The 27,208-nt window shown below is 35.0% G+C and overlaps 1 protein-coding gene across 1 annotated transcript in view; it reads right to left on the bottom strand.

Moving 5' to 3' along the window:
- Positions 1–3,950: 3,950 nt before the first annotated feature.
- Positions 3,951–27,208, bottom strand: part of TMC1 (transmembrane channel like 1) — a 56,761-nt gene continuing 33,503 nt past the window's right edge. Inside the window, exons 8-20 of the mRNA XM_063423538.1 lie at positions 26,932–27,030; positions 23,160–23,302; positions 20,787–20,931; positions 18,599–18,793; positions 16,433–16,612; positions 16,051–16,203; positions 14,674–14,802; positions 11,665–11,732; positions 9,878–10,117; positions 6,841–6,966; positions 5,305–5,383; positions 5,074–5,209; positions 3,951–4,219 (exon numbers count right to left, since the gene is read on the bottom strand). Of these exons, the coding sequence (XP_063279608.1) occupies positions 3,951–4,219; positions 5,074–5,209; positions 5,305–5,383; positions 6,841–6,966; positions 9,878–10,117; positions 11,665–11,732; positions 14,674–14,802; positions 16,051–16,203; positions 16,433–16,612; positions 18,599–18,793; positions 20,787–20,931; positions 23,160–23,302; positions 26,932–27,030 (1,962 nt within the window). The remainder of the gene's footprint in view (positions 4,220–5,073; positions 5,210–5,304; positions 5,384–6,840; positions 6,967–9,877; positions 10,118–11,664; positions 11,733–14,673; positions 14,803–16,050; positions 16,204–16,432; positions 16,613–18,598; positions 18,794–20,786; positions 20,932–23,159; positions 23,303–26,931; positions 27,031–27,208) is intronic.

Below are 27,208 nucleotides of genomic sequence, written 5' to 3'. Positions count from 1 at the left end.
TATGGTCTTATTTGCACTTTAATTCAGGCAGAGACATCTCTCACTAATCAGATTATAACAACCAGTTTACCAGGTTTACTAGCTTTTGGGGAAAATATCCTCAGTGTTTTAAATATGATTCCTTTAAACAAGTGCATGTGACTTAAGACCATCTAAAATTAATTTTTATTCAAAATATCTAGACCCATGGCTCTATCTGTAGGGCAGTTCTTAGGTGAACTAAGAACTTAAGTTCTTAGTCTTAAAATGTCACATTTACTTTCAGCTAGTAAGAAATTAATCCCATGTTAATGATAATGTAATTTTGCTACATGTTTTCACCCTGTGAGGATCATTATATTACTTTATATAAGTTATGGTTTACATTGACATCATCTTTCCAGAGGTTATTGGTGTTTTGCTCAAGAATTGGTCTTCATACTTTGAGAATTTATGAAATTATTTTAGAAGATTTTGTTTCATGTATTTCCAGGTCTTTAAAAAAAATTTTTTTGTTTACATTTAAAAATCCAAGATTCATTCCCTATCAATGATGGAACCTAATTGTCCCAATCTGCTGTTAACAAGTTCATTCCCTTTTGGATAGCTCATTGCATGAAAATAATTTTTATCTGATGGATCAATCACTTGAGATAAATATGTGTACTGTTTTGTAGTCAAAAAGTTCAATATTTTAAAATGATAGTTTGGATGTGTAAAATGGGTCTTGATTGAAAACTATTTGCTCTAAGAATTATGGAAATTAAATGCTTCTAATGTAACTGTTATAAGAGTTGCAATATTTTGAGACAACTGGTATTAACTATTATTGACATAAAATTACAAAATGGATTTTTTCCTTATCTATGTCCAAGAAAGAGATGGAAAAAACGTTCTTGATCTATTTTTTGTTTATTTAGTTCTTCACAAATATTAAAAATGTGAAATATTAAAAGCTCTTCATGACTGTGGAGAGCTGACAAGGAACAGACAAAGGAATCAAATGGTAAGTGATGAGCATTATTTATTGAACATATAATTAGTTGTGTATGATACCAATGTACACATTTTAGAATGGATCAGAGTGGAAAATCAACAACAGGCATTGGAAATTCTCTTTCCTTTTTGCAATATCCCAACTAAATCATCAATATTTTTTGAAAATTTACATAGTTGTGATATTAAGAGCAGAGACTATTATGTCAAAATGCATAAAATATTTCAACAAAAAGTCAATGACCAAAAAAAGCCTGGAAGTGCGTAATACTATTTTTTATTTTTATTTTACTAACACTCCAACAGATGTGATTCATAACTTATGACTATGCACTGCAACTGAGATGTTATATGTCAGAAAAAGCAAAATATTCTGATATCCTTTACTAGCTCCTTTTTAAAAATTTTTATGCTAAGCAGAATAAAATAGTCAGACCTTTGAAATGCAGATCAGTACATTCAGCTGTTCCCCAGACACACAGGGAGATTATATTTATTCCTACCCAGAATTATTATTAATTCCAAATATCTTTCAGATTTTTACACTAATCTAAAACCTTCTAATAATGTAAGTACAAGCAAATACTTAGCAGAAAATTTTTACACCCAAATACGATACTGGTAATGATTTGCATCCTAACATTAGCAGCATTTCCATGTTGTACTGAAGTCAAAGCATGAAAAAACAAAGTGATGAAACATCTTTACTTTTAAGTACCAAAGAATAAAAAGAAATATCTAATTTTCAATCACAGCATCCTGATGAACAACATCTAGCCTTGCTATTGCTATTCATACTGGTTATTACATGCTCATCTCTGAATATAGATGCATTTTATGAGAACACATTGTTGAAAATCAGTACAGCACACAGATCTAAGAGAGAGCTCCCCAGAACACTTCCAGCTGGTGGATTCTTTGCTGTGTCTCTCTTCCATTCAGAACGTAAAGCAATCCCACAGAATGAAATACTAAACCCATTAACAATGACAAATTCTTTTACATCCACAGAAAATTTTCACTCCTGACAGAACAAAGAATCCTTATTAAGGTTTGTATATAACATTTCTCTACATTTTAGGGAACCAGATTGCATTAAAAGTACTTTACAACTCTAATTTACTCCTATACCACTTGAAAAACTCACTAAGCTATAAAATACCTTTAAACTCAGTTTCTTCACCTTTTCTATTAAAAAATCATCCATTTTCTTAAGAATACCAAGAGTTTTCTTATTATGAAATGCTAACAAACAATGAACTAAAATCTCTGTGTAAATCAATATTTCAGGATAAATCAGACTCAGCTTGTAGGAAAAGGGTTTTTTTGAAAGCATCAAAACATTACCATAGTGTGTCCCATGCTCAGCTTCAGTAAGACAACTGATAATCTTTTATTTCTGGGCTAGAGATATATGCAGTTTAAAAATTAATCCTGTTAGATTTACCAATTAATAAACAGTTTGAATTACTGTGCTTTTTCCATCAGTCTGAAGTTCACAGATGAGGAGAAAGATGAAACAACTTACTCTACACTTATCTGTATTTTCTATAATTTAAAATAAAAGTCTCACAGCACCCTAGTTGCAGATATGTCTTGCAGATATGTCTAGTGGATGCTCATGGAAAAAGTGCAACAGTCAAGTAAAGTACAAAGTGAACTTTGCTTTGGTTAATCCTTCCAAGCTCTGGCAATTGATTTAAAGACTGCTTGAGTTAGAAGTTGTATCTGGATCACTGGGGTTTATGAAGAGACAGAGACTATTCTGGGAGGTTTTGGAAGCCTTTTTTTAATAAGATCCACAATTTAATTAGGTGGAGTTTGTTTTGTGATGTCACAGACTTTTTTTATACTAGGATATGGTTAAGATATTTCTCCTATACAAAATGAATCTCTGTTATACAGAAGGCCTTCGATGGAATTACATTTATGTTTGGAAGACAGTAAGTTGATTAATTTTGTTGTTACTAAACTTGTAAGCCTTAAAATAATTATTAAAACAAATAAGATCAGAAAAAAAAAAACAAAAACAACTGTCTTATTGGATTAGATAACATAGATAACATCAGCTTGCCCCTGGGCTTATATCTATCCTGTGTTTCCACAAGACCTGTCAGAAAAATAGCCCGTTCCACCCTGGACTACATTGAGACCAATACAATTATCCAGTCATAAATTCACAGAGAAGATTGTGCAGTACATATTCTTATGCACTTATGTTAAGTGTCTTTATACCAATAGGGCATTTAGGAGAAATTAATAATTGTCCTCCCTCCATTCCCCAAATATGTTTCCCTGCACAGGAGATGTTCCTTTACCACTCTGATTTTTTAATATTTATTTCTAGTCTTTAAGAATGTGATAAAACTAGTCCTAGTTGAAAGTAGTAGTGAAATAAGAGTTAAAATTTCTTCATAGTTACAGGTAAACTAATGCTTTTCTTTTTAATTTTTAACACTTTTACAGAGATTTTAGATAGAATCATGCAGCTTTCCCTAGTTTTGGTCCTAGTTTCCTCATATACAATCTGAAATTTTTGGCTAAACCTATCTGACTTGCAGAGGACAAGATATATACAGAGTTTAACTGATTCTCATAAACTTTAGACACAGCTGTGTTTTCAGTGTAAAGTTCTTCTAAGGAAAAGGAAAAAATATTGGGAAAAAATTTCAAGCTTTTAAGAAAAGTCAACTGAATACAAATTGTTTTCCACTCTCCTAACAAGTATCCCCAATAAAAATCTGTAATTTTAGCAATTTATTGATACAGACAACACATTTTCAAAATGCCTTCAAATGCAAGACATGTTTTCTTCTGAAGCTCCCATGCTGCAAAAAACTGAAGCACAGGGGTTACTTCCATGCACATGAAGATTTACAACAAACATAGTGAGGTTCTGCTCTCACAGGACTGTCCTTGGTTTTAGGGCAATGCTTCTGTCCTTCAGTGTTGTATTATACTACCCTTAAGGATCCTTATCTGTACATGGGAGGGCCCCTGGGCATTCCTGGCTGCATCCCTGGGAAGCATGGATTTCCAGGTGGATAGCCTGGCACCCCAGGCCTCCTGGGCCCTGGTGGCCTTGTCACAGCTATGGATGGTGGAGGAAGGTTTCCTCCTCGGCCCTGTGGAGGATAGTGGCCATTCAGGACAGGGCCAGGATGCTGGAGTGTCTGAGAGGAGGTGGCTTCCTGTGTCTGGTCTTTATTCTTTGATCCATTGCCATCCTGTCCTTTCTTGCTGTCTGAAAGGTGTTTGGAGGACAGAATTAACAAGTGATCATGCAAGTCCAAAGCTCCCTGACAGGGAAATCCAGCAGCTGCCTGACTGTCCTAGAGTGCAGTAGAAAGTCTGGGCCTCCCCTACCCAAACCTGAGATAATGCACCTTTTATGATCTTTGTGTTGTATTTTCCATCAGTTTTTTTCTGCAAGGCTCCCATGGGGGCAAGTGGGCAATTTCTCAAGATGTACTTAGATATGGTCTATCAATGGTGAAGGCAGTAATATGCACATGGCTCTTACAAAGGCAGTCATCTCTCACTTGGGTCTCCTTCCTAGACTTGAGGCAGTTTAGTGGCTGTAGGTCATCATATGTGATGAGAGAAAGGAAACAGCCAGCAAAATCCCTCAGGACAGGCTGACACCTGCCTGCCCCAGCCAGGCTTTCTGATAAGAGTTGCTTAGTATGTTCTCACTACACCTTCTCCAGATGAACCTAGTACAGGTGACAAATACATTCCTGGGTCAACAAAATGCAGCAGAAGGGTAGAAGATTTAGACTTGTCTGGTGTGATAGATGAGAAGGATCACTAACACTTAGAGCAAGCTTTAATTGCTTTTTTTCAGCAGGACTCTGACTTCCAGTTCATTATAGTTCAGCTTTTTACTTTGGTGCTGCCAGGTATGGAATAACATTGCAATATTTCTTAAACAAGCAAAAGAAATAAATGTGGACTGGAGATTACTGAGTACTTGTGATTCAGTATTGTGAAGGTGTTTCAGGAGATTTTAGCAGAGGAAAAAATCAAGGTAGTGAGGAACACTAGGATCATGCATACATGAATTCCCCATCGTGAAACATTTAAAAGAAATACTACCTTTGTTTGGAGTGGATTCATCTTGCTTGTCTCCTTTAGGCTTTGCTGGTGGTGCTTCTGTCTCAAATGGATTTTCCTCTTGTTCATTTGATTTTTGTGCCTTTTGTTTATTTCTTCTTTTATTTTCTTCTGCTTGCTAATGATAGGGAGAGAGAAGGTATCTTTCAGTCACTTGAACAGTTTCTCTAATATTTAGTAAAAGGAAAAAAATCAGTAATTCTCTATTCTTACACTTTGTAACTTCTTTTTAAGTTCCAAGTTAGCTTCCTTGTAGGATTTGGATGTTGCATTGAGATAATAAATGCTCAGGCTAAATTTAAAAAATAATAATTTCTTGTTAGACAATGATTTAAATATAAAGACTCATAACATTCCTTTAGCAACCATTACAGTTGTGATAATATAAGGCCTGTATGTTTTTCTTATTTATTATGCTTAACCAGTACTAATATTTTGACAATGAACAATGTGATTCCTTACATTATGAAGAAGGCACTGTTATTTCAGGGGGAAAAATGAAAGAAATTATTTAACCTATTAATATTCTACATTGAGTCTTACAGTATTTAAGAGAGATGTTTCATTCCGTAGTGCTTAACTGTGAAGTGACTTCTATAGAATAACTTATAAAAGTTAATTAAGTCACATGACATGCCTTAAAAATGAGTAAACCATATTTTTGAAAGCTTCTGAACAGATATAGTAAGCAATCTGAAATATTGTCAAGAAAACAACCAAAATAATATATTCCTTTTTTTTTTCAATTATTACTTCCTTCTACCAAGAGAAAACATAAGAACATTTTCATTTTTTAGTGTATAGAATTACTATTGTGATAACTCTATGAAATCAGTAGCCTTCACTATCCTGATTTAATAAGAAAAAGTCTGCTATAAAGTCTTTAATTGACATAATTGATATAAGCAGTAAATCAGCATATGTGGTTTCCTCTGCTTTGCCTGATTTTGTCTTGTGTTTTTCTTCTTTCTTTCTTTTCTTCTATTTATTTTTAGAGTCCTTACCCTTTATACCTAAGGGTTAAAATAGAATATGGCATTAAGTGAACCTTAGCAAAATTTCATCTCACTATTTCATATTTCTCATAAAAAATCCTTTTGTAATTTCTACTGTTTTCTGTAATTTTTTCTACATTTACTTGCAATTCTACAATGCAAAGTTAAATCCCAGCTTATCTCTGCATAGAATTAACTTTTAGTTCTTCAGTATTCTAAATAACCCAATATAATAACCCAATCAAGCAGGTTGAAATGCCTTGATAAAACAGCACTCAATAGAATCTTTAAGAGCAAATATTCCAGGGTTATTTTTCTTTACCAGTTACTGAGTCACTCACAAAAACCTCTACTAGCCTCATTTCCCAAGGTCCCCAAAAGATTGTATTCACTGAAAGTTACTGAGAATAACTCTGCTCCATGGTGTTCTTGTTTCTACTGGACTTGCTAAGGATTTATGACATGCTGTTCTGCATACTGGACAAGCTGATCAATGTTACAGCATTACAGATTCCCTATTGGCCTTTTGCATTTAATTATTTTTCTATCTTTTGTGTCAGCAACATTTTTTAAAAGTGTAACTAAACCAAAAGGAAAGCCATTTAACATTGAAAAAAGAGGTACCAACTTTTCTGCAAACACACATTAAGTATGCTCATGTATTTCTTAGATATTCAGGCAGTGAGGATTCAGGGTGAAAGAAACTTAGCAGGCCTTAGACAGAGCAAGCATTGAGTTAATATTCTATACGTACACCATCAGCAATATAAAGGGTAGGATAAGTCCAGGGTTAGAGGCATAACCAAATACCTTCCCAAACCAGGAAGGAAAGTCGTGCTCCAGAGTTTCTGAGATGACTTCAAACATTCTAGTCTTCCCACTATTAAACAGAAAAGTTGACAATATATCACATACAAATACTACAGCAAATATGAATATATAAACTAACCACATCACATCAAACCTGGTAAAAGGATATTATGTGGTATGTTGACATTGTTTAGAACTTTTACAGTCTGAAGGGAATATTGTCTAAAGTAGTATTTATGTATTCTAAGGGGGAAAAGAGACACCAGAATTCTTATTGTAAACCAATAGATTTTGCCACATTACCACCCAAATTATTCCTCAGTGAATCAGTGTATGAATTATGAGCTCCATACCATCAACAAATGAATGCAGTGTTTTTGTGCTCTATGAAGACATGGGGAAAAAATCAAACCCTGTTTTTTATGTTTGACAAGCAAGGAGTGGTCTGCTTGCAATTGTTTTTTGTTCAGCCCAATTCTCCTCTCTCTTTGGTGGCTACCAACACTACACAAGTCAGTGGCTATGTTTCAGGATATTTTTGTTGTTGCTGCAGCAATCTAGTTACCTTCATATGTAATTGTTCCAGCCTATTTAGAAAGTTATTTTCTCCCTAGATTATTTTCATTCAGAACATCAATAAATGTTCTGAAAATCCCTTTCTGTTTATTTTGCCTTTTTCAGTTCCTCAGAGCAGAGAAGTTTGTTGGTTTTAACCTGGACAAGACAGGCAAAATGAGTCTCTGTGTATCAATTTTAAGTAGTAGTTTTACTTAGTTGTAGGAATTGTCACTAAATTCCCACCTTATTGTCCAGTCATTGAAGTTTCCTTTCACTGCTTTTCAGTTCTGGTAAAGAGTTTCTTGCAAATGGGTCTTTTTCTTAACTTGATTCTCAATGTTTACTGTAGCTGAGCTCTGGTAAGACCGGGGACTAGAGTGAGACCAACTAGTATGGTTTCTAGCACGAACTCTGCTTTATTCTGCGAGATGGCCGGTTAAGTACAGAACGAATAGTTTACAGTTAGCAGGTGCACTGTGATAGGCGGTGAACATATAAAAGTATGTAAGTAATCTAGGGTTAAGGTAGCTACGGAGATCTAGTGCTATTACTTTTATGTTGCGAGTGGCTATACTTTAACACATACTTAGTAGGAGATAAGTTTATCTGCTACTACGTATGCTGAATGTTTTGCGGCTTACTAGACTTAGGCCTGAGGCCTAGTTTGGCCTAGTTTGGAATAGCTCAAATGGTATCTGTGAGCATATTATGCCCACGATACCTGAGAAACTCGGCCACAGTTTACACCTTTTAAAGTAATGTAAAAATTTTGCAAGTAAAATTCTTCAGGCTTTTTCTTTCTCTCTACTTGCCCTATCCACTCACAGTAGATGAGAAATCCCATCCCCTGCTCTCCTCATGCTTTTCCAGTATGCACAAAGCTTTTTCTACTGCAATATTGCTAATTCAGTCCTGTCTTCCCTGCTCCTGGCAGGACTCTGTTGAATTGTGTATGTTGCTTTAATGAATGAAGCAAAATAAAGAAATAAATAAAACCCAGACCCCAAGAGATTCACAAATTTCAAAAAGGATGGGACACTGAGTTACCAACAGGAAAATGTTTTGTTCTTTAAATGTAGAGGCATGCTCTACCAGTATTTATTCACTGTCTGTTTAACTGTAGCATTACCTATACTGAGGCTGAATGAGCCTTCATCAGTTTCAAGTACTCCCATTAAAATTAACGTTGAAGGTTTCTCTTTTTGATGAACAACATATCTCTGCACATGACAGAGAAAAAGTGGCAAGCATAATCCTTTTCACTTTGAAGAGTAATCTCACAATTTAGTTAATACGCAATTCGATAATTGCTGCTACTTAGATATGACCTCAGATATTTCCCTCAACAAGTTTTTGCTAGTACTCAAAAAAAAAAAAAAATCTTAATTGTATCTCTTGTTTTTTTCTAAATTCTTTTCTAAATTCAAGTAATTTTCTGTCTCATCAGAATTTTTGTCATGTCATGAGATTCTGCCTTTTAGGTAGCTTGACTACTGCAATGAAAATCTCTATCATTTTGCCCTTGGCCAAATGTAATGTGGTGAGACTTCTGCTCCTTTACAAAGTACACTGGGGATCATACAGATGTCATTTTGCTCACAACAGTAACATATTATTTAAACTTTTCATTGCAACCAGAATGTCTCTTTTAAGGTTTTCTTACTCTTGTTCTATTAATATTTTGTTCAAAAACAAAGGCTAATGACTTTTAAAATTTTTAATCCCTTATCTTGTCTTTGTCATGTGATACAACTCATTATACTTGTATCTCATGTTATCTGTCAGGTAAAGATGATGAAAATGATCCTAGACTTTCCAGGTACTGTGCACAGAAGGGGAAATTGTGGCAAAGTCTAAACTACCTTGAATGAAAGATTTGTTTGCAGGGCTGGCCTCAGTGTTTAGAAAAGATAATGACTATGGAGGCCTTGAAGACTTCTGGTACAAATTCAGCTTCACAGCGGTAGTACAGACACATGAAATTCTGTGAACTGGAGAGAGTCACAGCATTCAAAGGCTGAACCACAGTACATTTATCACATCCTCATGCTTTCTGATCTGCCCTTCCTACAGGGTATACAGACATTTCCTAAAAGCCACCTCTTTCAAGCACAATAAGTCACTGCTCTACTCCTTACGAGTAATTTTTGTTCAGCAGTAATGATAGCTTTTTTACATGGAAATTGATGAAAAGATTTTCTGTTCTACATCTCAGATAAAACTTTCTAAGGAATTAGTCAGCTTTCCAGGACTCCAGTTTCGGGAATTATTCACAATGAAAAATGCATCACAATTAAACTCTTGGTACATCAGGTGCCAATGCTTATTATAGAGGCACTTTTTCATTACTGCATCATTCACTGTGGTGTGTGGAAGCAGTTCATTACAGCAATTGCAAAAGATGGAGGCAAAATGCAAAGAACCTGAAAGGGCCACAGTCAAAAGATGGTGGGATGGAGACAATGGTGTACACAGCAGGTAGAGTGGAGAGAAAGAGGATGAAAAGCAGCATGGCCATGTAGAAGTTATTGGATCTGGAAGCCTTGAAGACCCGTTCTTGGGGGACATTGCAGCACATCACTGCCCAGCACTGCAGGTACATCGAAGTGTGGAGCCGGAACACGTTGATTGCTGGGAGGCATGGAGCATAAAAAGATCCCATCCTAGAAGAGAAGCAAATAAATAAAATAACCACTACGTTATAGGACTTCTGTCTTTCCAAGTACACCACACATTACTTCCATCAATGTGTTTTGCACACTGTGCACTCAGAAATTCATATAGCAAATTTATGGGGTTTTTAACTGGTCTTTGATCTATTTTAAAAAAGGTTGAAGGTGTATGAAGAGAATTATCTGTAGAACTTTTTGTTTCAAAGTACTGTTTCTCTGCAAATTAAGTGATGGCTTGGTGCAATGTTATTCATTCTTAATTTTTCCAGGTAGCATCTTGCTTGTGTAAAAAAATTGTAGCCGTAAAACCAACTCCTACAGCTAGGTATAAACAAAATAATTTCATTCATAATTTATTTTTATTGAAATACTAGTCCTTTTTTAGGAAGGATACTTTTGCTTAATTGGCATTAATTTTAACTGCATTTGCCAGGGTAGTTTAGGGCTTCATGTCAACAATCTATTTACTGATTCTGTTGAGTATGGTTTTTTTCCCTAATATATGGTTGCAGGGTTATGACACTGACATAGTTGGCATGTTTTTATTTTCATCACACCTTGTTTCTTGTATCATGCTGACTTAAGAGCAACTAGTTCATTTCCCTGGCCAAATGGTACAGTATACAAGAGACCGGGAACCTGCTTCTTCCTTAGTTCCTGCCCTTGTGATCAGATTACAAGCTGATCAGGCTAAGCTGCTTTGCCCCTGAGTGCCCCAGACATTCTATTTAGAAACAGGAAATATATTTACATTAGGGTTGGAAAGACCTGATTACAGAAAAATGACAGGCTTTATTGTATTAATATATCCTCTTCCTCTTTTCATATATCTTAAATGAAAAGATAAAGAGCTTTATGGGAGTGACAGCTTTTACCAGGCAAAAAGCCTGATCAGCCAAGTCATATGAATGGTGAAAAATCAGGCCTTAGCAAGAACTAAGAAGTTAACAGTGCTCACGAGAACAGTTTCTGAGGAATATTAAGCATCATGCATGAGGAATCTACATGCAGATGTTCTTTACCAGGTATGTAAAGTCCAAAAATAGAATTAAAGCCTACACCTTTTCTCCTCCTCATCTAAGGACTAATGCTGCAGCAGTAACATTGTTTGCACATTCATGTGACTGCACAGATAAGTATAAATACATTTGCTTTAAGGTCTTTTTGAACAGGAACATGGGAAAAGAATGGTAAAATATGCTGAAAGGCTAAATTTCAAACCAAAACACTACAGCAAGCAGTCAGTGAAAAAAAGCATAAATTTAATCTATGCAGATTTATACTGGTTAGTGTTACCAACTCAGTGCGAAATCCTGATGGACTCAGTGCAAAATCCTGATGTATGTGGTCCAATAATCTCAGCCTATAACTAGTTTTGAATTTTTCCAACTGATTGCAGTGCGTCAGAATTTGGTATATATTGCATATACTTCCATCAAATTAAAGAAATGGGACATGATCAGGACTTCAGAAAAATCCTTCACAGATACAGAAAAATCCCACCATCCTGCAGATACAACAGGTTTTGCCACACCTACCAGATCATGCCTTGGTTAAAGATCAGTCCCAGCACATTTCCACTTATATCAAACTCGGAATATGATGGCTGTAAGAAATTATATTACAAAGCATTTTAAGATGAGTTAGAGTAGATGAAAACTCTCACTTTGAACAGTAGAAGCACACTGGCATCATGTTGCAAGGCCTCTTGTTCCATCTTATCAGTGAATCATGAAATAAATAATATAATCCAAGGCCAAAAGGTAGTATTTAATATAGTTTGCAATATTTTTATGAAAATCTTTCTGACATTTTTTCAGTAGCAAATGCTAATGGAGAATTAAAAATCATTCTGAGTACTGGGTAAATTTTAAAGCAACGATTCAGAAAATTTCCATTGGAGTGGCTCCTGATTGTCAAAATATTGTGTCCTCCAGTACAACACCAGCAGTGAAATTTAATGTGATGAATGTGATTTAATTCATTTAATACCCAATTGAACTTCAACACTATTTTTGTGGTTTTTTTCATATTTCAGCTATTGCACTTTTAAAGTTTTCCTTTTAACATTGATAGAGGTTGCAAATCATTTTGTTTATTTGAATATCTTATTTCTAATTTGAATGTTTGATCCTAATTTTTCCTTTCAGATTCAGAACTTGAAGAACTCCATGGGCTCTCATTATCTCTTTCTTTGCTGAAGAAAGCCCAGTATCATACATTTCTATTTCCAGTGTAGACATATAAATATCACAAAAATTTTTTAGTTTTTTTATTTCTGAATTAATAATTTGACCCTTTGGTCTGGTTTTTCAAATCTTCAATCACTTACTCATCTCTTCTTTTACCTTAATTATTAATGTCTAATGTATGAACATTTCCAGTGGTAAACATTGAATACACTGAATTTAAACACCAACTGAAAGGCAACAGATGTTAATTTGTGTTCATATGCACCAGATCAAAACTTTCTGGTAAGAAATTGGTGGCTTTGAACTTTTTGTTTCAAATGTCTGTTTCAAATATATTATTTATACATTTATAAATATTATTTATATATTTATTTATTATTTATATATTTATACACCATAGCTAGTGTCTTGCATGATTCACTATAATGATGGACAAAAAGATCAAGAATGATGATTATCTTCCAGGTAATAATTATATTGATAACTGATAAAGGGTAAGAGGGGCACAAGATGCAAAAATAGCAATTCCCTTAAGGCTGAAACAAGACAAGACATTCTGCTGAAGTCTACAGTAAAGCCACAATTTTGACTTGTACTGTGCTGTGCTATTGGAATATTTGAAGTTCCTGCACTCTTTCTGTGTAATTTTTGCATATGCACATGTATACATATATGTTTACAGTTAACTGATATATTTATGTCACAAGTATTTGTGAATCTGCTTGCATAAGGGAAAAAATTAAATAGATTACTAATACTGCACTTGAAAAGCAGTTGACTAAATAGGTCTGTATAGCTTAGAATATAGGAGATTTTAATAAGATCATACAGGATCAAATAATGTATGACTGTATAATGTAACACAAGTGTTAGCATTAACAAATAAAATAATTTGATATCCAATTCTTAAACAAATGAAAATGAACTCTTCCTACACAACATGCAAGTTACACTCTGGAATTCTTCACCAAAGGACATTTTGATTGTCAAAAATATTTTTATTGTAGCAAAAGGCTGAAAATTAATGGATATATATCCATGGCCACTAACCACAGAGACATAGGTCTAGCTACTTCCTATAGAAGTTTTTCAGATGAGCTATTTCCAGATATTCAGGGATTTCCAGTTTCAACTTCCACTTCCAGCTGTTGTTTCAAACAGTTTACTGGCTCTGAGGACCATAAATGACCAGATCATTACAGACATTCCTATATACCACCAAATAAAATTGTCAATTTTAAAGTGGTCTCAGGATCCCCTACAAGCAGAAGGGATGCTGCCAATTGTAACACTTATTACCTGTTTGACCACAAACTGACTAGCTGGTAGTCTTTGTCTCCATCCCTACACTAGTCCTGTTTGAGGCAGAATGTAAAACATAGAAATAATGTTGAAATTTCGTGGGAGTCAGCAAGTAGCAGTGAGATTGCTGTACCAGAAACAACACAGAAAATACGAAAACTTTCACTGCCCCTGGAAAACTGGGATTTCCCAAGATGTACTTCTTAGCAATGCAAGAATTTTTACATGTATGAAGACAAAATTTGGATGAAAGGATGTGAAAATAACAGCTACAGGGACTGCTTATGCAGAGATACCCTTGATAGCCTTAAATTACACAACTCTTTTCTGCACTTCTCAGTAAGTACAGAATAGGCTTCAGGAGCTTCACAAGCTTTCACAATACCATGACTACTACTTAAAAGATGAAAAACAACATCAGACCCGTAAAAGCATAAATAGCTGGCAAATTTAACCTGGATCAGGTCAATGTGAGACTGGAAGCCTCAACTCCCAAGCGAAGAGTTCTTTGGCTGTTTATGTTGCAGGCCTTACTAACTTTGTATGAGCTAAACTAATTCTAATGAAATATATATAGTAATACTTCTAGAACAGGATCTTTCATATTTTTCTCCACAAGAACTGCATGCTAGAAGACCATATCCAATCAATTAGATTGTATTCTGTGAAATGTTCAAATAGAAAATGTGTGAAAAGTGTGTGTTCTTACAAACAAAATAAAATTTGCTATCATATCATATCATATCATATCATATCATATCATATCATATCATATCATATCATATCATATCATATCATATCATATCATATCATATCATATCATATCATATCATATCATATCATATCATATCACTTTAAAATAAAATAAAATATAATATAAAACAAATAATAAGACATAACCAAAATGAAAGAAAACCTAACACAAGGTAGTTCAGGGATTTTGAAGTTGGTGTATCTAACCAAAAGTTAACTCTTTGCATTGAAAGGAAAATGAACTTTGTTACTTAATAGTGAAGTGATGGATAACAAAGACATTTAAAATGAGATACTTACAAATCCATACTCCAAGTCCCAGCACCAGCAGTAATTGAAAAACCTAACAAAGACCGCTCTCAAAAAATCGCCAATTAGAATTGTGATGTAGGTTGTCATCATGTCAGACACTGTCAGGCGCACAAATTCCTGTTAAAACAATGATCTCTTTTAAGAATATATTTAAGCAATTAATACTTACAATAATAATTAAATACTGTACTAGATCTGCGGTTGTGCTTATCCTGCTTCAGTGGGGGCAAAACCCTTAACCTTTTTACATTCACTAATTCTGTAATGGGCCAGAACTTCTGCCCCTCACTTTCTAGAGGTATCCTTTGCTCTGATTTGTGTTCATATTATCAGATAAGATTTCCAGGATATGATTAAACCAGGAAGATCCTGGCTTCCTGCCAAGATCACTGCTATAACAGAAATATTTGAGTTTGAGTAGATTATTGAAAAAAATTGAGAAAAGTAATTAAAAAACAAAAGTTAATGGTTTCTTTTTCAGGAAGTTTCAATGTCCAGTGGATACAGAGAGGAAGGAAGAAAATCTTAATGCAAATCCTCCTGGTTCTACTTTTATTTCAGGCTTTTTATGTTTCACTAAAGCCTGCTGTAACAGGCCTTACCCCAACAGCCTAGAAAGCTATTACTCTCCCTGATATGAAATTTTTTCAGCATGAGTGAAAAGAGAGGGGCTGATTCTTCTGCCTATGGTCCCTTCTGGTAATTTGTTCATTCAGAATGTTAGATTGCCAGAGTGATGGAGGAACAGAAAAATTGATTCAATTTTGAATTTGTTGTCATGGACAAATCAACAATGTAGTAGGATCAAATAGAGGGAATGGGTATGTTAGAAAATTGTTTGGAAACCACATTTTATACTAGTTGGTCAAAATGAATAAATGTTCAAGTGAATCAAATAAAATATTTGAGCAGATTTTCCACTAAACTTTTATTGTTCTTTTGAATGATTTTGCTTGGCTAAAGATGGAGATCTCTTCTCAAAAGCACACTGCTGTAAGAACTGTCTTATTTAAATGTCCCTTTTGAGCTACTCTTTTATTTTTTTTAAATTTGTAGACAAGCAAGGCAGAGATGGCATCAGGAAGAGGAAGACAAGTAAGAAGATAGAGGAAAGGAGAGGAAAAAAATAAGTACTTTTAGTTCTGTCAGCTAACAGAAGAAAGAATTTCCTGTTAGTCAGGATTCAAAGAAAATAAAATAATTTTAACAAACTTTTGATTCAAGAGAAAGTCCCGTGTCTGCTTCTCTTCACATTTTCTCATGTAAATGACACTTGTTACCCAAAATAAAGAAGATTTAGATGTCATATCTTGTAAGAGACTGTATGACCTATTTTCAAATATGAGCTCCAAGGAGCTACATTACCTGTCCTACCATTGTTTCCCAGCATGGCCCTCGGGGGACATCAGCAGGATCCACCTGTACTGGAGGAGCAGTTGAATTCTCTGGAATAGTACCATTGTACAGACTGGCTTCCCATATTGTCATGTTATATTTGACTATCTTTTCTTCTTCCAACTAAGTAAAAAAAAAATAAATTGGGGGGAAAAAAATCAGCATGAGCTTGTTGCCAGCCCTCAAGCTTTTCTATTCCAAAATTCCCATTGTCAGCTTAGGCATGGATATAATTTACACCACAGAAAAATAATGTCTTTCTCTGGTATGTCTGTAATATAACCAGAGGTTGGAGGTCCTCAGTGTTGCCCAGCTACATGTCAAACATAGTGAAGGAAAATAAATATCTTGCCTTGAGGTTGATTTCATCCATTAAGGCGATAATAAAAGTGTAGAGGTTGCCAAGAAAAAGTGCAAAGATTCTTCCCAGCTGCCATCTTAGAGCTATTCGAGGGTGGTAATTTTCCAGAGAACTGATTACATCAAATAAAGTTGGACAGAACATTCCTAAAAGTGACATAACTGTGTTCACCTGAGGAGGGGGGTGAAAAATTTACAGTGAAATGTTAAAAATAATTTTTTCTATTATTATTGAGTAAAAAATACATTTTCATTACTACTTTTTATTTGGGTTTTGATTTATTAAAATCCAAATGCTCTCTGAGTATCACAAGTTAAAATCCAACCCAGTCTGCCCATTTCCACTAACAAACTTTTCTTCATGACACACTAGACAATTGTATCTGAACCGTGTTTTGACAGAACTAGATACTGCTGATATGGAGAGGGAAATAAAAATTTTAGAACATTAATAAAGAGAAGGAAGGTCAGAGAGAAATAGGTGTCTTCCACAAAGTCAGCAGCAGCCTTTATTATGCTATGAACTTCAGGAATAGATGACAAAAATTTTATTTACCATGGATTTCTCTATCACATAATTGCATTGTAAAAAATGGTCATCCCCTTAATGAATCTAGTGTAATGAAATTTTCCACAAAAGCAGCTTAATACTTCTATGAAGAATGTCATATTTTAGATATTGCTGCTTGCCTTATATGCAGGAGCTGCATTTTGGTTTACTCGAAGTTGTACATTAGATGCTGGCACTGTTTTCTGATCAAATCCTCAATTCATATTTTAATGATGCAAAAATAAGAAAATTTGATCCATAAACTAAGAAAAATGTGTGAATTTCACTCAGAAGCCAAATATATTTATGAAATTAAATATTAATATCTAATCAAGGGCAATATTTTGTACTCACAAATATGTTAATTGCCTGTCAATAGGAAATCTTTTTTAACCAAATAATGTCAGTGTTGCTTTACCCATTCTCCTTTAGAGAGAAACCTGCTCCAGATCTTAACTCTGTCACCTTAGAAGTATATTTCTCTTACAGATACAAAAGTAAAACTATGAGCATAAAGACAGATCTTACCTACTTTCCAGATTATAGCATAACCTAACATAACAGCCTTTGGTAGCCCAGTTCTTGTTAGTGCAAATCTTTTACCACACCTTTAAACTGAGAGAAAGCTGAATTCCTCCAAGCTCTGTTGTCTCAGAGCTTGTGTTGCCTAAAATCAAGAAGTTTTGTACACAGTCTTTCCTTTCCCATCAAAATAAAATGTGATAACAATTAACTTAATCCACTCTCAACAGCCCTTTTCCTCTGGGTTCCAGAAATGGGTTATTTCATATTTTAATGTTACTTTTTCAGTCAGGCTTTGGTGTTGAAAATTCTGGATTGATTTTCCTTGTTCCATCATCTCCCATCCCATCAGCTTTATAAGGTTAACATCTTTTTGCCTTACTTTAAGTCACGTATGTACTTTACACTCCAGCTCAGAAGATAAGCTTGAAGTAATAAACTAGTTTTACAACATGCAAAATATCATTTTTACTAAGTAAGTAAAACCTTCCCAGGTTTCCATACAGCACACTGAGTTCAGGTGCATACTGTGCACTGTCATAGCAAACAAAATCACCATCTTCACTATACACCTCTATCATGCAGGCTGCATCTGCTTTTGAGGAAAGCATTAGGCACAGACTAGGCACAAAAAATATGGCATGGGACTCTTGGACTGAGCAAGTGGAACTGGAAGGCGTTAGTTTCAACCTGTTGCTACACTGTACAGTTTTATCCATGAGGTCCCAAATAACTTTCTCTGTGCCCACAGATCAATCCCGCTGCTTAGGCTAATCTCAGGAGAAAAGCAGGAAGAGAGTGGGTTCCTTGAAGAGATCTCATGAATCCATGGAGTGTCTGGAACACAATCCTAAGAGCACAGAGGAGGAAATGGAAAGGCCTCAAATGAAACCTAAATACTAAGGGATATTTGAAAGAAGCAAAGAAGAAATCTGATGAAGTAAGAAGCAGAGAAACACAACCAATTCTTTTGTTAGATATTTCCCACCCACCGCCAGAGTATTTAAATTACCAGGGGGAAAAAGGCAACATGCAAAGCAGAGGAGCACAGTTACAAAACACATCTATTATAGAAATAGCACGAACTTCATTTCTTTCCCACCACCCGTAGTTCTCCAGACCTTCCAAGGCAAATTGCTGGGATCTTCTGACAACAAAAAAGATGAGGTAGCCACTTCCAGCAAGTGTGCATAGGGCTAAGAAGTTAGCAAGAACTCTTAGGAATCTAGTCAAATGAATATTTTCTTCCTTTCGACTCTCCTGCTCCTCCACGATTGCTTCCTGTACTTGTTAGAAAGAAAAGAATACTATGAATACGTTAATGGTCAAGGCCCCACATTCTTTCCTCAGTTGTTACAAGTCAGTTAAATAAACTACAAAGGTGCAAATGGACATCTGGGGTTTATGTTTTGAGATGAATGTATATTATCTCATAAAATCTTGTTCAGGTCCTGGCAGATTCTGAGGTTTTGGCTCCCCAGGGTTTCCTTTCCCCTTGTTGAGTGTGTCCCCAATGAGTCTTGTTACACTTGTACCTATGTGTCAAAAAAGCCCAGCACGTTCTTTCAGCTTGCAAGATGATACAAGGTTGAGTGATACAGCAGGATAAACATGTTATTGATTGTCAGAAAAAGAAATGTCACATTTTAAAAAATGTGCATTTTTCAGAAAAGAGGAAAATGTTTTACTCTGGAAGTCAGCAACTCAGAAGGAATGAAAAGATGGTTAAGATGTAGAAATCCCAAAAAAATCAGACAGTGTAAAGCTCCACACTGCAGAACAAAAGGTTTTCCCCACATTTACCCTTGATCATAACTGATAAATATTAAGACTCTATAGTTGTCTATTATAGACAACTATAATCTCCAGTTTTTCCTTTTGCCACATGAACGAGCTTTTGGCCTGGAGTGTCCCCATGAAATGCGTTTTGTTATAGCTTCTGACTTTGATATAGAGATCAGTTGTCCAGAGCAAAAATGAACTACATCATAATAATTGCCTTTCATGACTCTACTCCTTTTACAGCATGTGTTTTGTCACATAAATGACAGGAGACTGCAGCAGCTTTCAAACAAAACTCCCATGACCTCACCCAAGCCAAGTCTTCATCTTTTCTTTCTGAGGTTCCTTGCTTATTTGCAGAATTACTGTGAAGGTTCATGAGTTTATTTCTCAAAATTAAGCCTTTTCTTGACTGATTTGTGTTCTTTCCCAAGTAGCTTTCAGTATCTGGTCTTAGTAGGCAGGCAGGGAAGCTCATACAGATTCAGCATTTTCAATCAGTATTTCTCCAGAATTTGCTTTCTTGGAGTATTCTGTTGATGACTTACACTTGAGGGCAGTTCTCTGTGATGCCTGCAGCTGAGGAGGTGGGCAGGTTGGGGGGGTGTGGTGGCTCTACCACTACTGTGGACAGGAAAGGTGCAGCTGGGCAGAGCAGCTAGTGTTCAGTGCTCCAGCTCCCATGGTGTCACTCTTGTCAGTGTGACTGCAAGCCTAGCACGTTCTTTGTTGTCTCACAACACCTTGCCCGTGTATTCCCGGTACATTATTGCATTGAAAATTAAATTTTCCTTTGCATGCTACACTGGTGTGTCCCAGCCACCCTACAGCACAAACATTTTTTATCATTCAACATACAGAATATATCCACTCCATTGTTGTCACAGCCCAGCGTCTTATGTCTTGACCCAGATTCCTTACACCATCACTCTTGAAATCAACATACCTTAAACACTGGAAAGAGGCATAAGAACATGGTCTTGCAAATTTGGCTATATTTTGTAATTACTTTGAGAATAAAAACACTGAAACACAAGTATAAACTCAAAATTCTGAAGCCAGTTCTTCTGATAAATAATCCTATACAGACTATTCTATTACTTATGATATCTCTTCTCTGTTGCAAGAGAAGTTGACAATGTGAGATTGGCAAAAGGGGAGCAACATTTTAAGAAAGTTTTTCAGACTAACACCACAGAAACTGGAAGCCACCAAAGATGAGAAAAAGGAAAATTTTTTTTTAGAGTAGAATCAGTTTTGTAAAAGTGGTACTGTCAGCACAGAGGACACAAAAGCTGCTAATGGTTTTTCTTTCACAATAAAAATAAGAAAATGTGATGGCAAGACACAGAGACCCAGAAGGTGTACAGATGCCAATTTGAGTATATGTTTCTGAGCCTCAGCACTCCCAACTCTTGACCTTAATTCTGTCTGATTCACACAAGGGTGAAAGCCAAATTGTGTTGCCTCTCCTTAGTAAACTCTGTTTTACCTTAAAGCTTGTTGTGATGGAGGCAAACTTATTATCTGCTGTCTCAGGATTGCCAATCAGGTAGTCCCAGCTTGTGAACATTTTCCAGCTGAAATTAAAACTAGTGTCATCCCCACCACCATCGTCATTTGCATTCTTTGCCATTCTACAAAAAACAGAAAGACACAGGAAGACCTTGTTAGCACTAGTTCTGCTTTGTGGACATGACTTTTAAATGGATCCTGAATGCTAAGTTCTTTTCTGAAAAACTCTACATCATTCTTGCATTCTTGCTTTACTAAATCTTTTTTTCTGAAACAAGTGTTCAAGATGCAGATTTCATATTTAGACACTTTATGAGCCCATCTCATCCATTTTAATGAGAAAGAATGAATATATTTCATTAACCTTTCACAGAAACTGTGCTGGATAAGAAGCTTAATTGAAAACAATATTGAGAACATCTCTTAATAGAAAGGTGCAGAGCATCCTAAACTGCTATAGACTTTATTAGAGAGTTCAAAAATAGTAGACAAAGAAAAAAATCTAATAAAATATTCTAAAATAACAAAAAAACAAAATAAATACATAAATAAAACAAAACAAGATAAATATAACAACGAAAATAATAAATATTCTAAAAAAACAGGACAGAAGAAAACATGGTTGTAACATATAAAATATCTTCTCTATCATCTCCTACACATATTCAAAAAGATTTATTAGAGTGACAAGAAACATCAGACTACTTCTTCAGAGAAGAATTTCTTCAGATTAAACTTAATCTTGTCTTCAAAGTTCTCTGTTTTAAAGGGGTTTTACTCATGTAATAACCATATTTATTGCATAATTGCTTTGCATATTCAGTTGTCTAATTCAAGTCATTAAACAGAAGGAAAGAGTGTGCTGATAAATCCCATAGTCTTCAGTATTTCTGGTCAGGAAAAGGCATCACTTATTTTAAATCTCAACAATGTAGCAGAGTTATGTCATTAATATAAATACAGTCTATGTACTACATTTTTAAAAGCCCAATTAAATACATGCTGTGAAATCTAGGAAGAGAATAATAAGCAAGTAATACAGGAAATCCTTCTGAGATGACAAAAATCAATGCCAGGGTTGGTCATATCCAGAAAAGTCAGAGAACATGAAAGGTTCCTGGTAAAGTCTATCCTGCTTCTCTTTTATAGACTAAGACATTTCCTTCTCAAGAGTTTCTAATGAAATAATGAACACCCTTGTGGCTGGAATATAATTTCTTTGAGATCAGAAATGTTTCCATTTTATACACAATTTTGTATGTTATACACTGCAAGAGCTGAAGAGAGGAGCCCTACATCTAAATAGTTTCCTTAAATAAATTAATAGTGCTTATAATCCTCACTATCTCATTCATATACACCTTTCTCAGTTCTCAGACAACAGCAAAAAAATGATAGCACCTCCTGTAACATTGCTTTTTCTGTGCTCACTGTGCTTCTTTCTGGAGAAATAGAAAAGAGCAGAAGGCTGCAAGAACTCTCATTTGGTTACCCATATATTGGTCATCATTACTGTCATATGGCCAGATGGAAAATTAGCACATATGATATATTTTTTTCTCAAGAATATTCCTCTGGTTTGGGCTACAGGATTTTCCTGCTATCATGAATATTTTTGTTGTCTGAGTGAGAGTCATTGATATAAAATTGTCTAAGAGTAAGAGTCTTCTAATCTTGGCAGATATTTTATTAAAATATTTTAAAATATATTTTTGAACTAAATCAATTGCTATTTTATTCTACGAATTTGTATCCTCTTCAAAAATACATATATGTGACAGAAGTCTTTTTTGAGTTACACAGGAAGTCAATTTGAAAACAGAAAACAAATTAATCTAACTGCATTTTTCTCTATATTTAAAAGTGTTTTTGAATCTTGAACTGCTTCTTATTCTTTTCACTGCAGGCTTTTTATAAAACCACGGTTAGGGCTGACTATATTACTGTGTTAGGTGGTCGTTTGAACCAAAGGTATTAAAGATTGTATTATTATATTAATAGGATTATATAATTATTATATTATATATAAGATTATATTAATCTTATGAAAAGATGACAGATCTCTCCTCCACTTTATGAATTAATTTTTGAAGTTCAGGAAAGAAGTGCTTTGTTATTTCAGTAAAGATTTATTTCCACTTTCACAACACTGCAACACAACTTCTGGTGCAGAAGAACAGATAAATAAATACAGGCTGAAGGACTCTTACATGACTTTGACCTTACATTTGATCTTTCATTGTCCTGTACTTAGAATTAGTGAATTTTTTTAAAAGACAGTCTCCAGGGTCAACAATGGAATTACCTGCCTTTTTGAATGTACGTTTTTCCAGAGGCAAGGAGAACTTACGTTCGAGTGACAATCATAAAGCTATAGCCAATAGACCCAACTCCAACAAGGAAATACGAAAGAGGCATCCTGAACTTGAGCCACCCGATTGTCCTCTGGTTATTGTAATAACCATAAAAGAGCACAGAATACTGTGCAAAGCCCTGAAAAGTCACAAAAAATTATAATGTTACTTTTCTTGATTGTGCACACAATCAGTAAATGTATAAACATATCAATAGCAATTAATTTCAATTAATTCAAATCACTTGCAAATATCACTATAATAAAGCTCACAGGATAGAAAATGTGTCCCTTTATGTTAAAAAGACAGATATTTCATAGCAACTTCAAAATCTTTTAAAATTGTTCATTAGCAATCCATCTACTGCTTAATAAGTCAAAACCTCTTCAACATACTTGTAAAAGAATCATATTGTTTTACAAAATTTGTCTTTCAGATTACTTGCAGATAAAATCCATTTAAGTTAATTTTCACCTTTCTTAAATTTATTTGCATGAGTTTGATAAGAAAATCTCATATGCCTTCTTTGTCTAGTAACAGTTGTCTGCTGTTCAATGGGTGATCAGTCAGTATATATGATAAATAATAGGTAGGGGCATCTTATGAGTGATTATTCAGCACACAGATCTTCTGCACACTTAGACTCAGATCCAAGGGTGTAGAAAACGCAATATAAGTCAACTGACTTTATCAGCAATTCAATGTCTATCTTCTTTTCTAAGTATCTCAATATGAATTACCCTCTTTTCTACTGGCCAGACAGATGATTTTTCAAAATTATTTGCTAGTGCCTTATTGACTGTGAGGAATTGCCAGTATCTACCTGACCAAATGACTAAAACTTTCTGGTTTTAGTCAGGTTGGTTGTTTGTCAGGTTACTGCAAGAACTCAGCTTCTAGAGGAAGACCAGATTCTCAGGTAACTGCAAGAACTCAGCTTCTAGAAGAAGACCAAAGCCAGAGCCTTTACCAGGACAGATCAGTGCGTGCACTTGTGACAAAACTCCAGCTGGATGTAATAATTCCAAGTGCAGTATGTAGTATTTGACCGCTTAATTGGAGGATAGACCATGCATAATTTTGACAGTAATACAATAATAAAGGGCTGGTGAATTAAAAAACCATTTGCTTCCCTTCTGATTTTCAGTTGCCTACTTTCCTTAAAATTAATAACAACTTTCTCTTATTTATTTTTTCAAAACACGCACTTGATTTATTGAAGCTTTTACTGTACATTAAATGAGTCACAGGCATTTTTGAAAAACCTAATTCACAATTCTAAGTTGAAAATCCAATATTAATATACAGCACACACAATATTGTTCAAAATATCTTGATCCACATATCTCATTTTTCATCATCTCTGACTTGATTTGAGATCTGTGCCTATGCATAATGGATAAAAATACACTCATCTCTAAAAAGGCAAGTATTCTAATAGAACACATTTCTTGCTAAGTATTAGTAAAACTTCTATACCAGTCAGGACACATTCAAATTCGATAGTGTGTATATTGCATATTTTTGGTCCCTAAAGCATCCTAATTCCATCTTAATCCAGATTTCAGTACAGCCTTATGCAGCTCTGGAGACACTTTTGGGTCCCCAAAATTATTAAAATGCCTTTTTGTCTCTGTGTCCTGTATGTCAGGGATAATTCCTGTGTATCGTTCAGTTTGTTGATTCCACAGTACTTCACCATAAGATTAGAAATAACTTCAAATCTGTAAAAGTAGGCATGTATGGAAGTCTCTTTCACTCCTTTCTGAGCCAAACATAAAAGACTATGATTGAACGTGTTATAGTAATAGCACTTGAGACTAATATTTTATGATTGGATTATAATCTGAAAACTAGATGTTAAAACTAAATTCCAAGTAGAATATATCAAAAACCAAATATGCTTCCTTTTGCCATGTCAGTAATGCGAACACAATTTCAAGCACAAAAGAAAGCAGAATAGGCGTGCTGAGCTCATCTGTTCTTTGCTTTTCTTAGAGAGTAGTGAGGTATGGTGGGGTATGGTCTTAGAGAGTGGTGGGGAATATGATCCATTTATAAAGAGATGTCTCTGCCCAAAATAAGGTAACCATAAGAGACCATACACTGAATTCAGCAATGCATATTTTATTTAATGGTAAATGTGAAGGGGAGAGAGACGCAGAGAGAGAGAGAAAGAAATGGGAGGGAGGGGGTGTAAGAGACCTAGAGAGAGGGTAAGAGAGGTGGAGAGACAAACACAGAGAGACTAAGTAGAAAGATATCACCAGTAGAAAGATACACTATCACCGCATGGATTCATCTGGCATCCTGCCAGTCCCTTTTCACGCTGATCTTCTCAGTGGTGGGGTCCCAAGACATTCTTCTGTGGTATCGCCTTTATACAGTCCAAGTTCCAGGTATCCATAAGATTTCCATGACTTGGGATGGCATGTGGACAAACACCTGCTTCCTTTCTTACAGTTTGTCACAGTGGGAATTTTTGTCCAGGTGATAACCAAGCCTCCACTGCTGTCAGTCCTGGAATTAGCTACTCCTTCTGCAGCATCTGTACTTATCTCAGGTTCTATTATGGCTTAACTTATGGGGACAGTGTTTCCTGCTGCATTTTTTAAGTCCTTACATAGAGCTTGGGGTTCTTTGGGTTTTGTTGGGGTTTTGTTTAGGATAAAATATTGATAGGTGATGTGTGGCATTTGTTTCTAACTTATTTGGTAGCATACAGGAGTTGCTAGAAGATGAAAGGTACTATTTCCTGTGTTGTGTAAACAAGGACATCATTGTCTTCAAGGAATATTTGTCAATCTGACATGCCTTAAGACAATGGGGGGTTTACCCTCAATATTTCATTGCCTTATTCTATGTTTATTATGCTTGCATTTGTTCCTTCTGTTAACTGCTACTTTGTTATTTATTGTACTTCTTGACACCTGACAGTTTATGTTTCTGACAATTATTAAAAACTTTTCCTGTCTTTCCACCATGCCTTCATACATCTTTTCTCAAATACATTTATTTTACAAGCTTTGTTCTGATCTTCCATATAAAGCTTTTCTAGCCTATTCTCTTTACAAAATCTTCAAGTTACTATATTCCTTTTTTCTCCAATATCTCCCTGGTATTCTTATTTCTCATTTTATCATTTCATTATCATTATCTAACTTCCCAGCCACAGGTTTAGATTCATTCTTACTGTCACTCAAATACACAACTTCTGATGCACTAGATGCCATGTCATTTCAGGAAGCAGTCACTGCAAAATGTTGAATACTCAGGTTTTTAGAAAGATCTTCCAATCCTGTTTTTATCCAAGGAGTATGGCACTGTATGTATCCACCACTGGCATTGTATGTAATAAAAGTGATAAAATGTATGTAGCTCACTGCTATTTTTAATATATTTTCTTCTCTTTTTTCCTAATTCATACTGCATTTTAAAATTCAGAATCTTAATCACATAAAAGCAGAAGACCAAATTCACATTTAAATGGAAATCCAGTACTTCAGAATGGCAAAAAAGCTTTGAGATATTTCCCCATATGTCTTTGGACTGCTACATATACTAAGACATGCTTGTGAACATCAAGCCTTATTATGTGTTTTGTCTGAAAGAAACATCTATACAGATAGCTTGTGAAAAAAATGTAAATTAATTCTCTTGTGATTTATTTCCTGAAATACTTCATATTAAATAACTGAGTATTAAATAATGAAGTAATTGTGAATAAAAGTCATGTGGATATCCAATATTGCAAGTTTATGCACTTACACTAAAATCCCAGAGAGTAGCAAAATTCATAGCAGTTGCTTCTTCAGCTCTTGGGACAGTTTTTCTTGGCAAAGAGCCATATGGCTTACCCATCAAAGCCTGAAACCAAAAATTAAAGTAATTTATATTTTAAAGAAAAATAGTAGGAAAAGAAAGGAAATGGACAGTGATCTGTCATTTCTTTGAAAGACTGGTTTTGTGCTCCTAAACTCCTTAATGGGAATGACCTACTTCTACAATTCCTTTCACTGCTCCTCATGTTACTGATTGAAACTGT

Source organism: Prinia subflava, chromosome Z (genome assembly GCF_021018805.1).
Source record: "Prinia subflava isolate CZ2003 ecotype Zambia chromosome Z, Cam_Psub_1.2, whole genome shotgun sequence".
In the NCBI taxonomy this organism is placed as follows: domain Eukaryota; kingdom Metazoa; phylum Chordata; class Aves; order Passeriformes; family Cisticolidae; genus Prinia; species Prinia subflava.
Note: the sequence above shows the minus strand (reverse complement) of the source record. Positions and strands in the feature narration are given on the sequence as shown.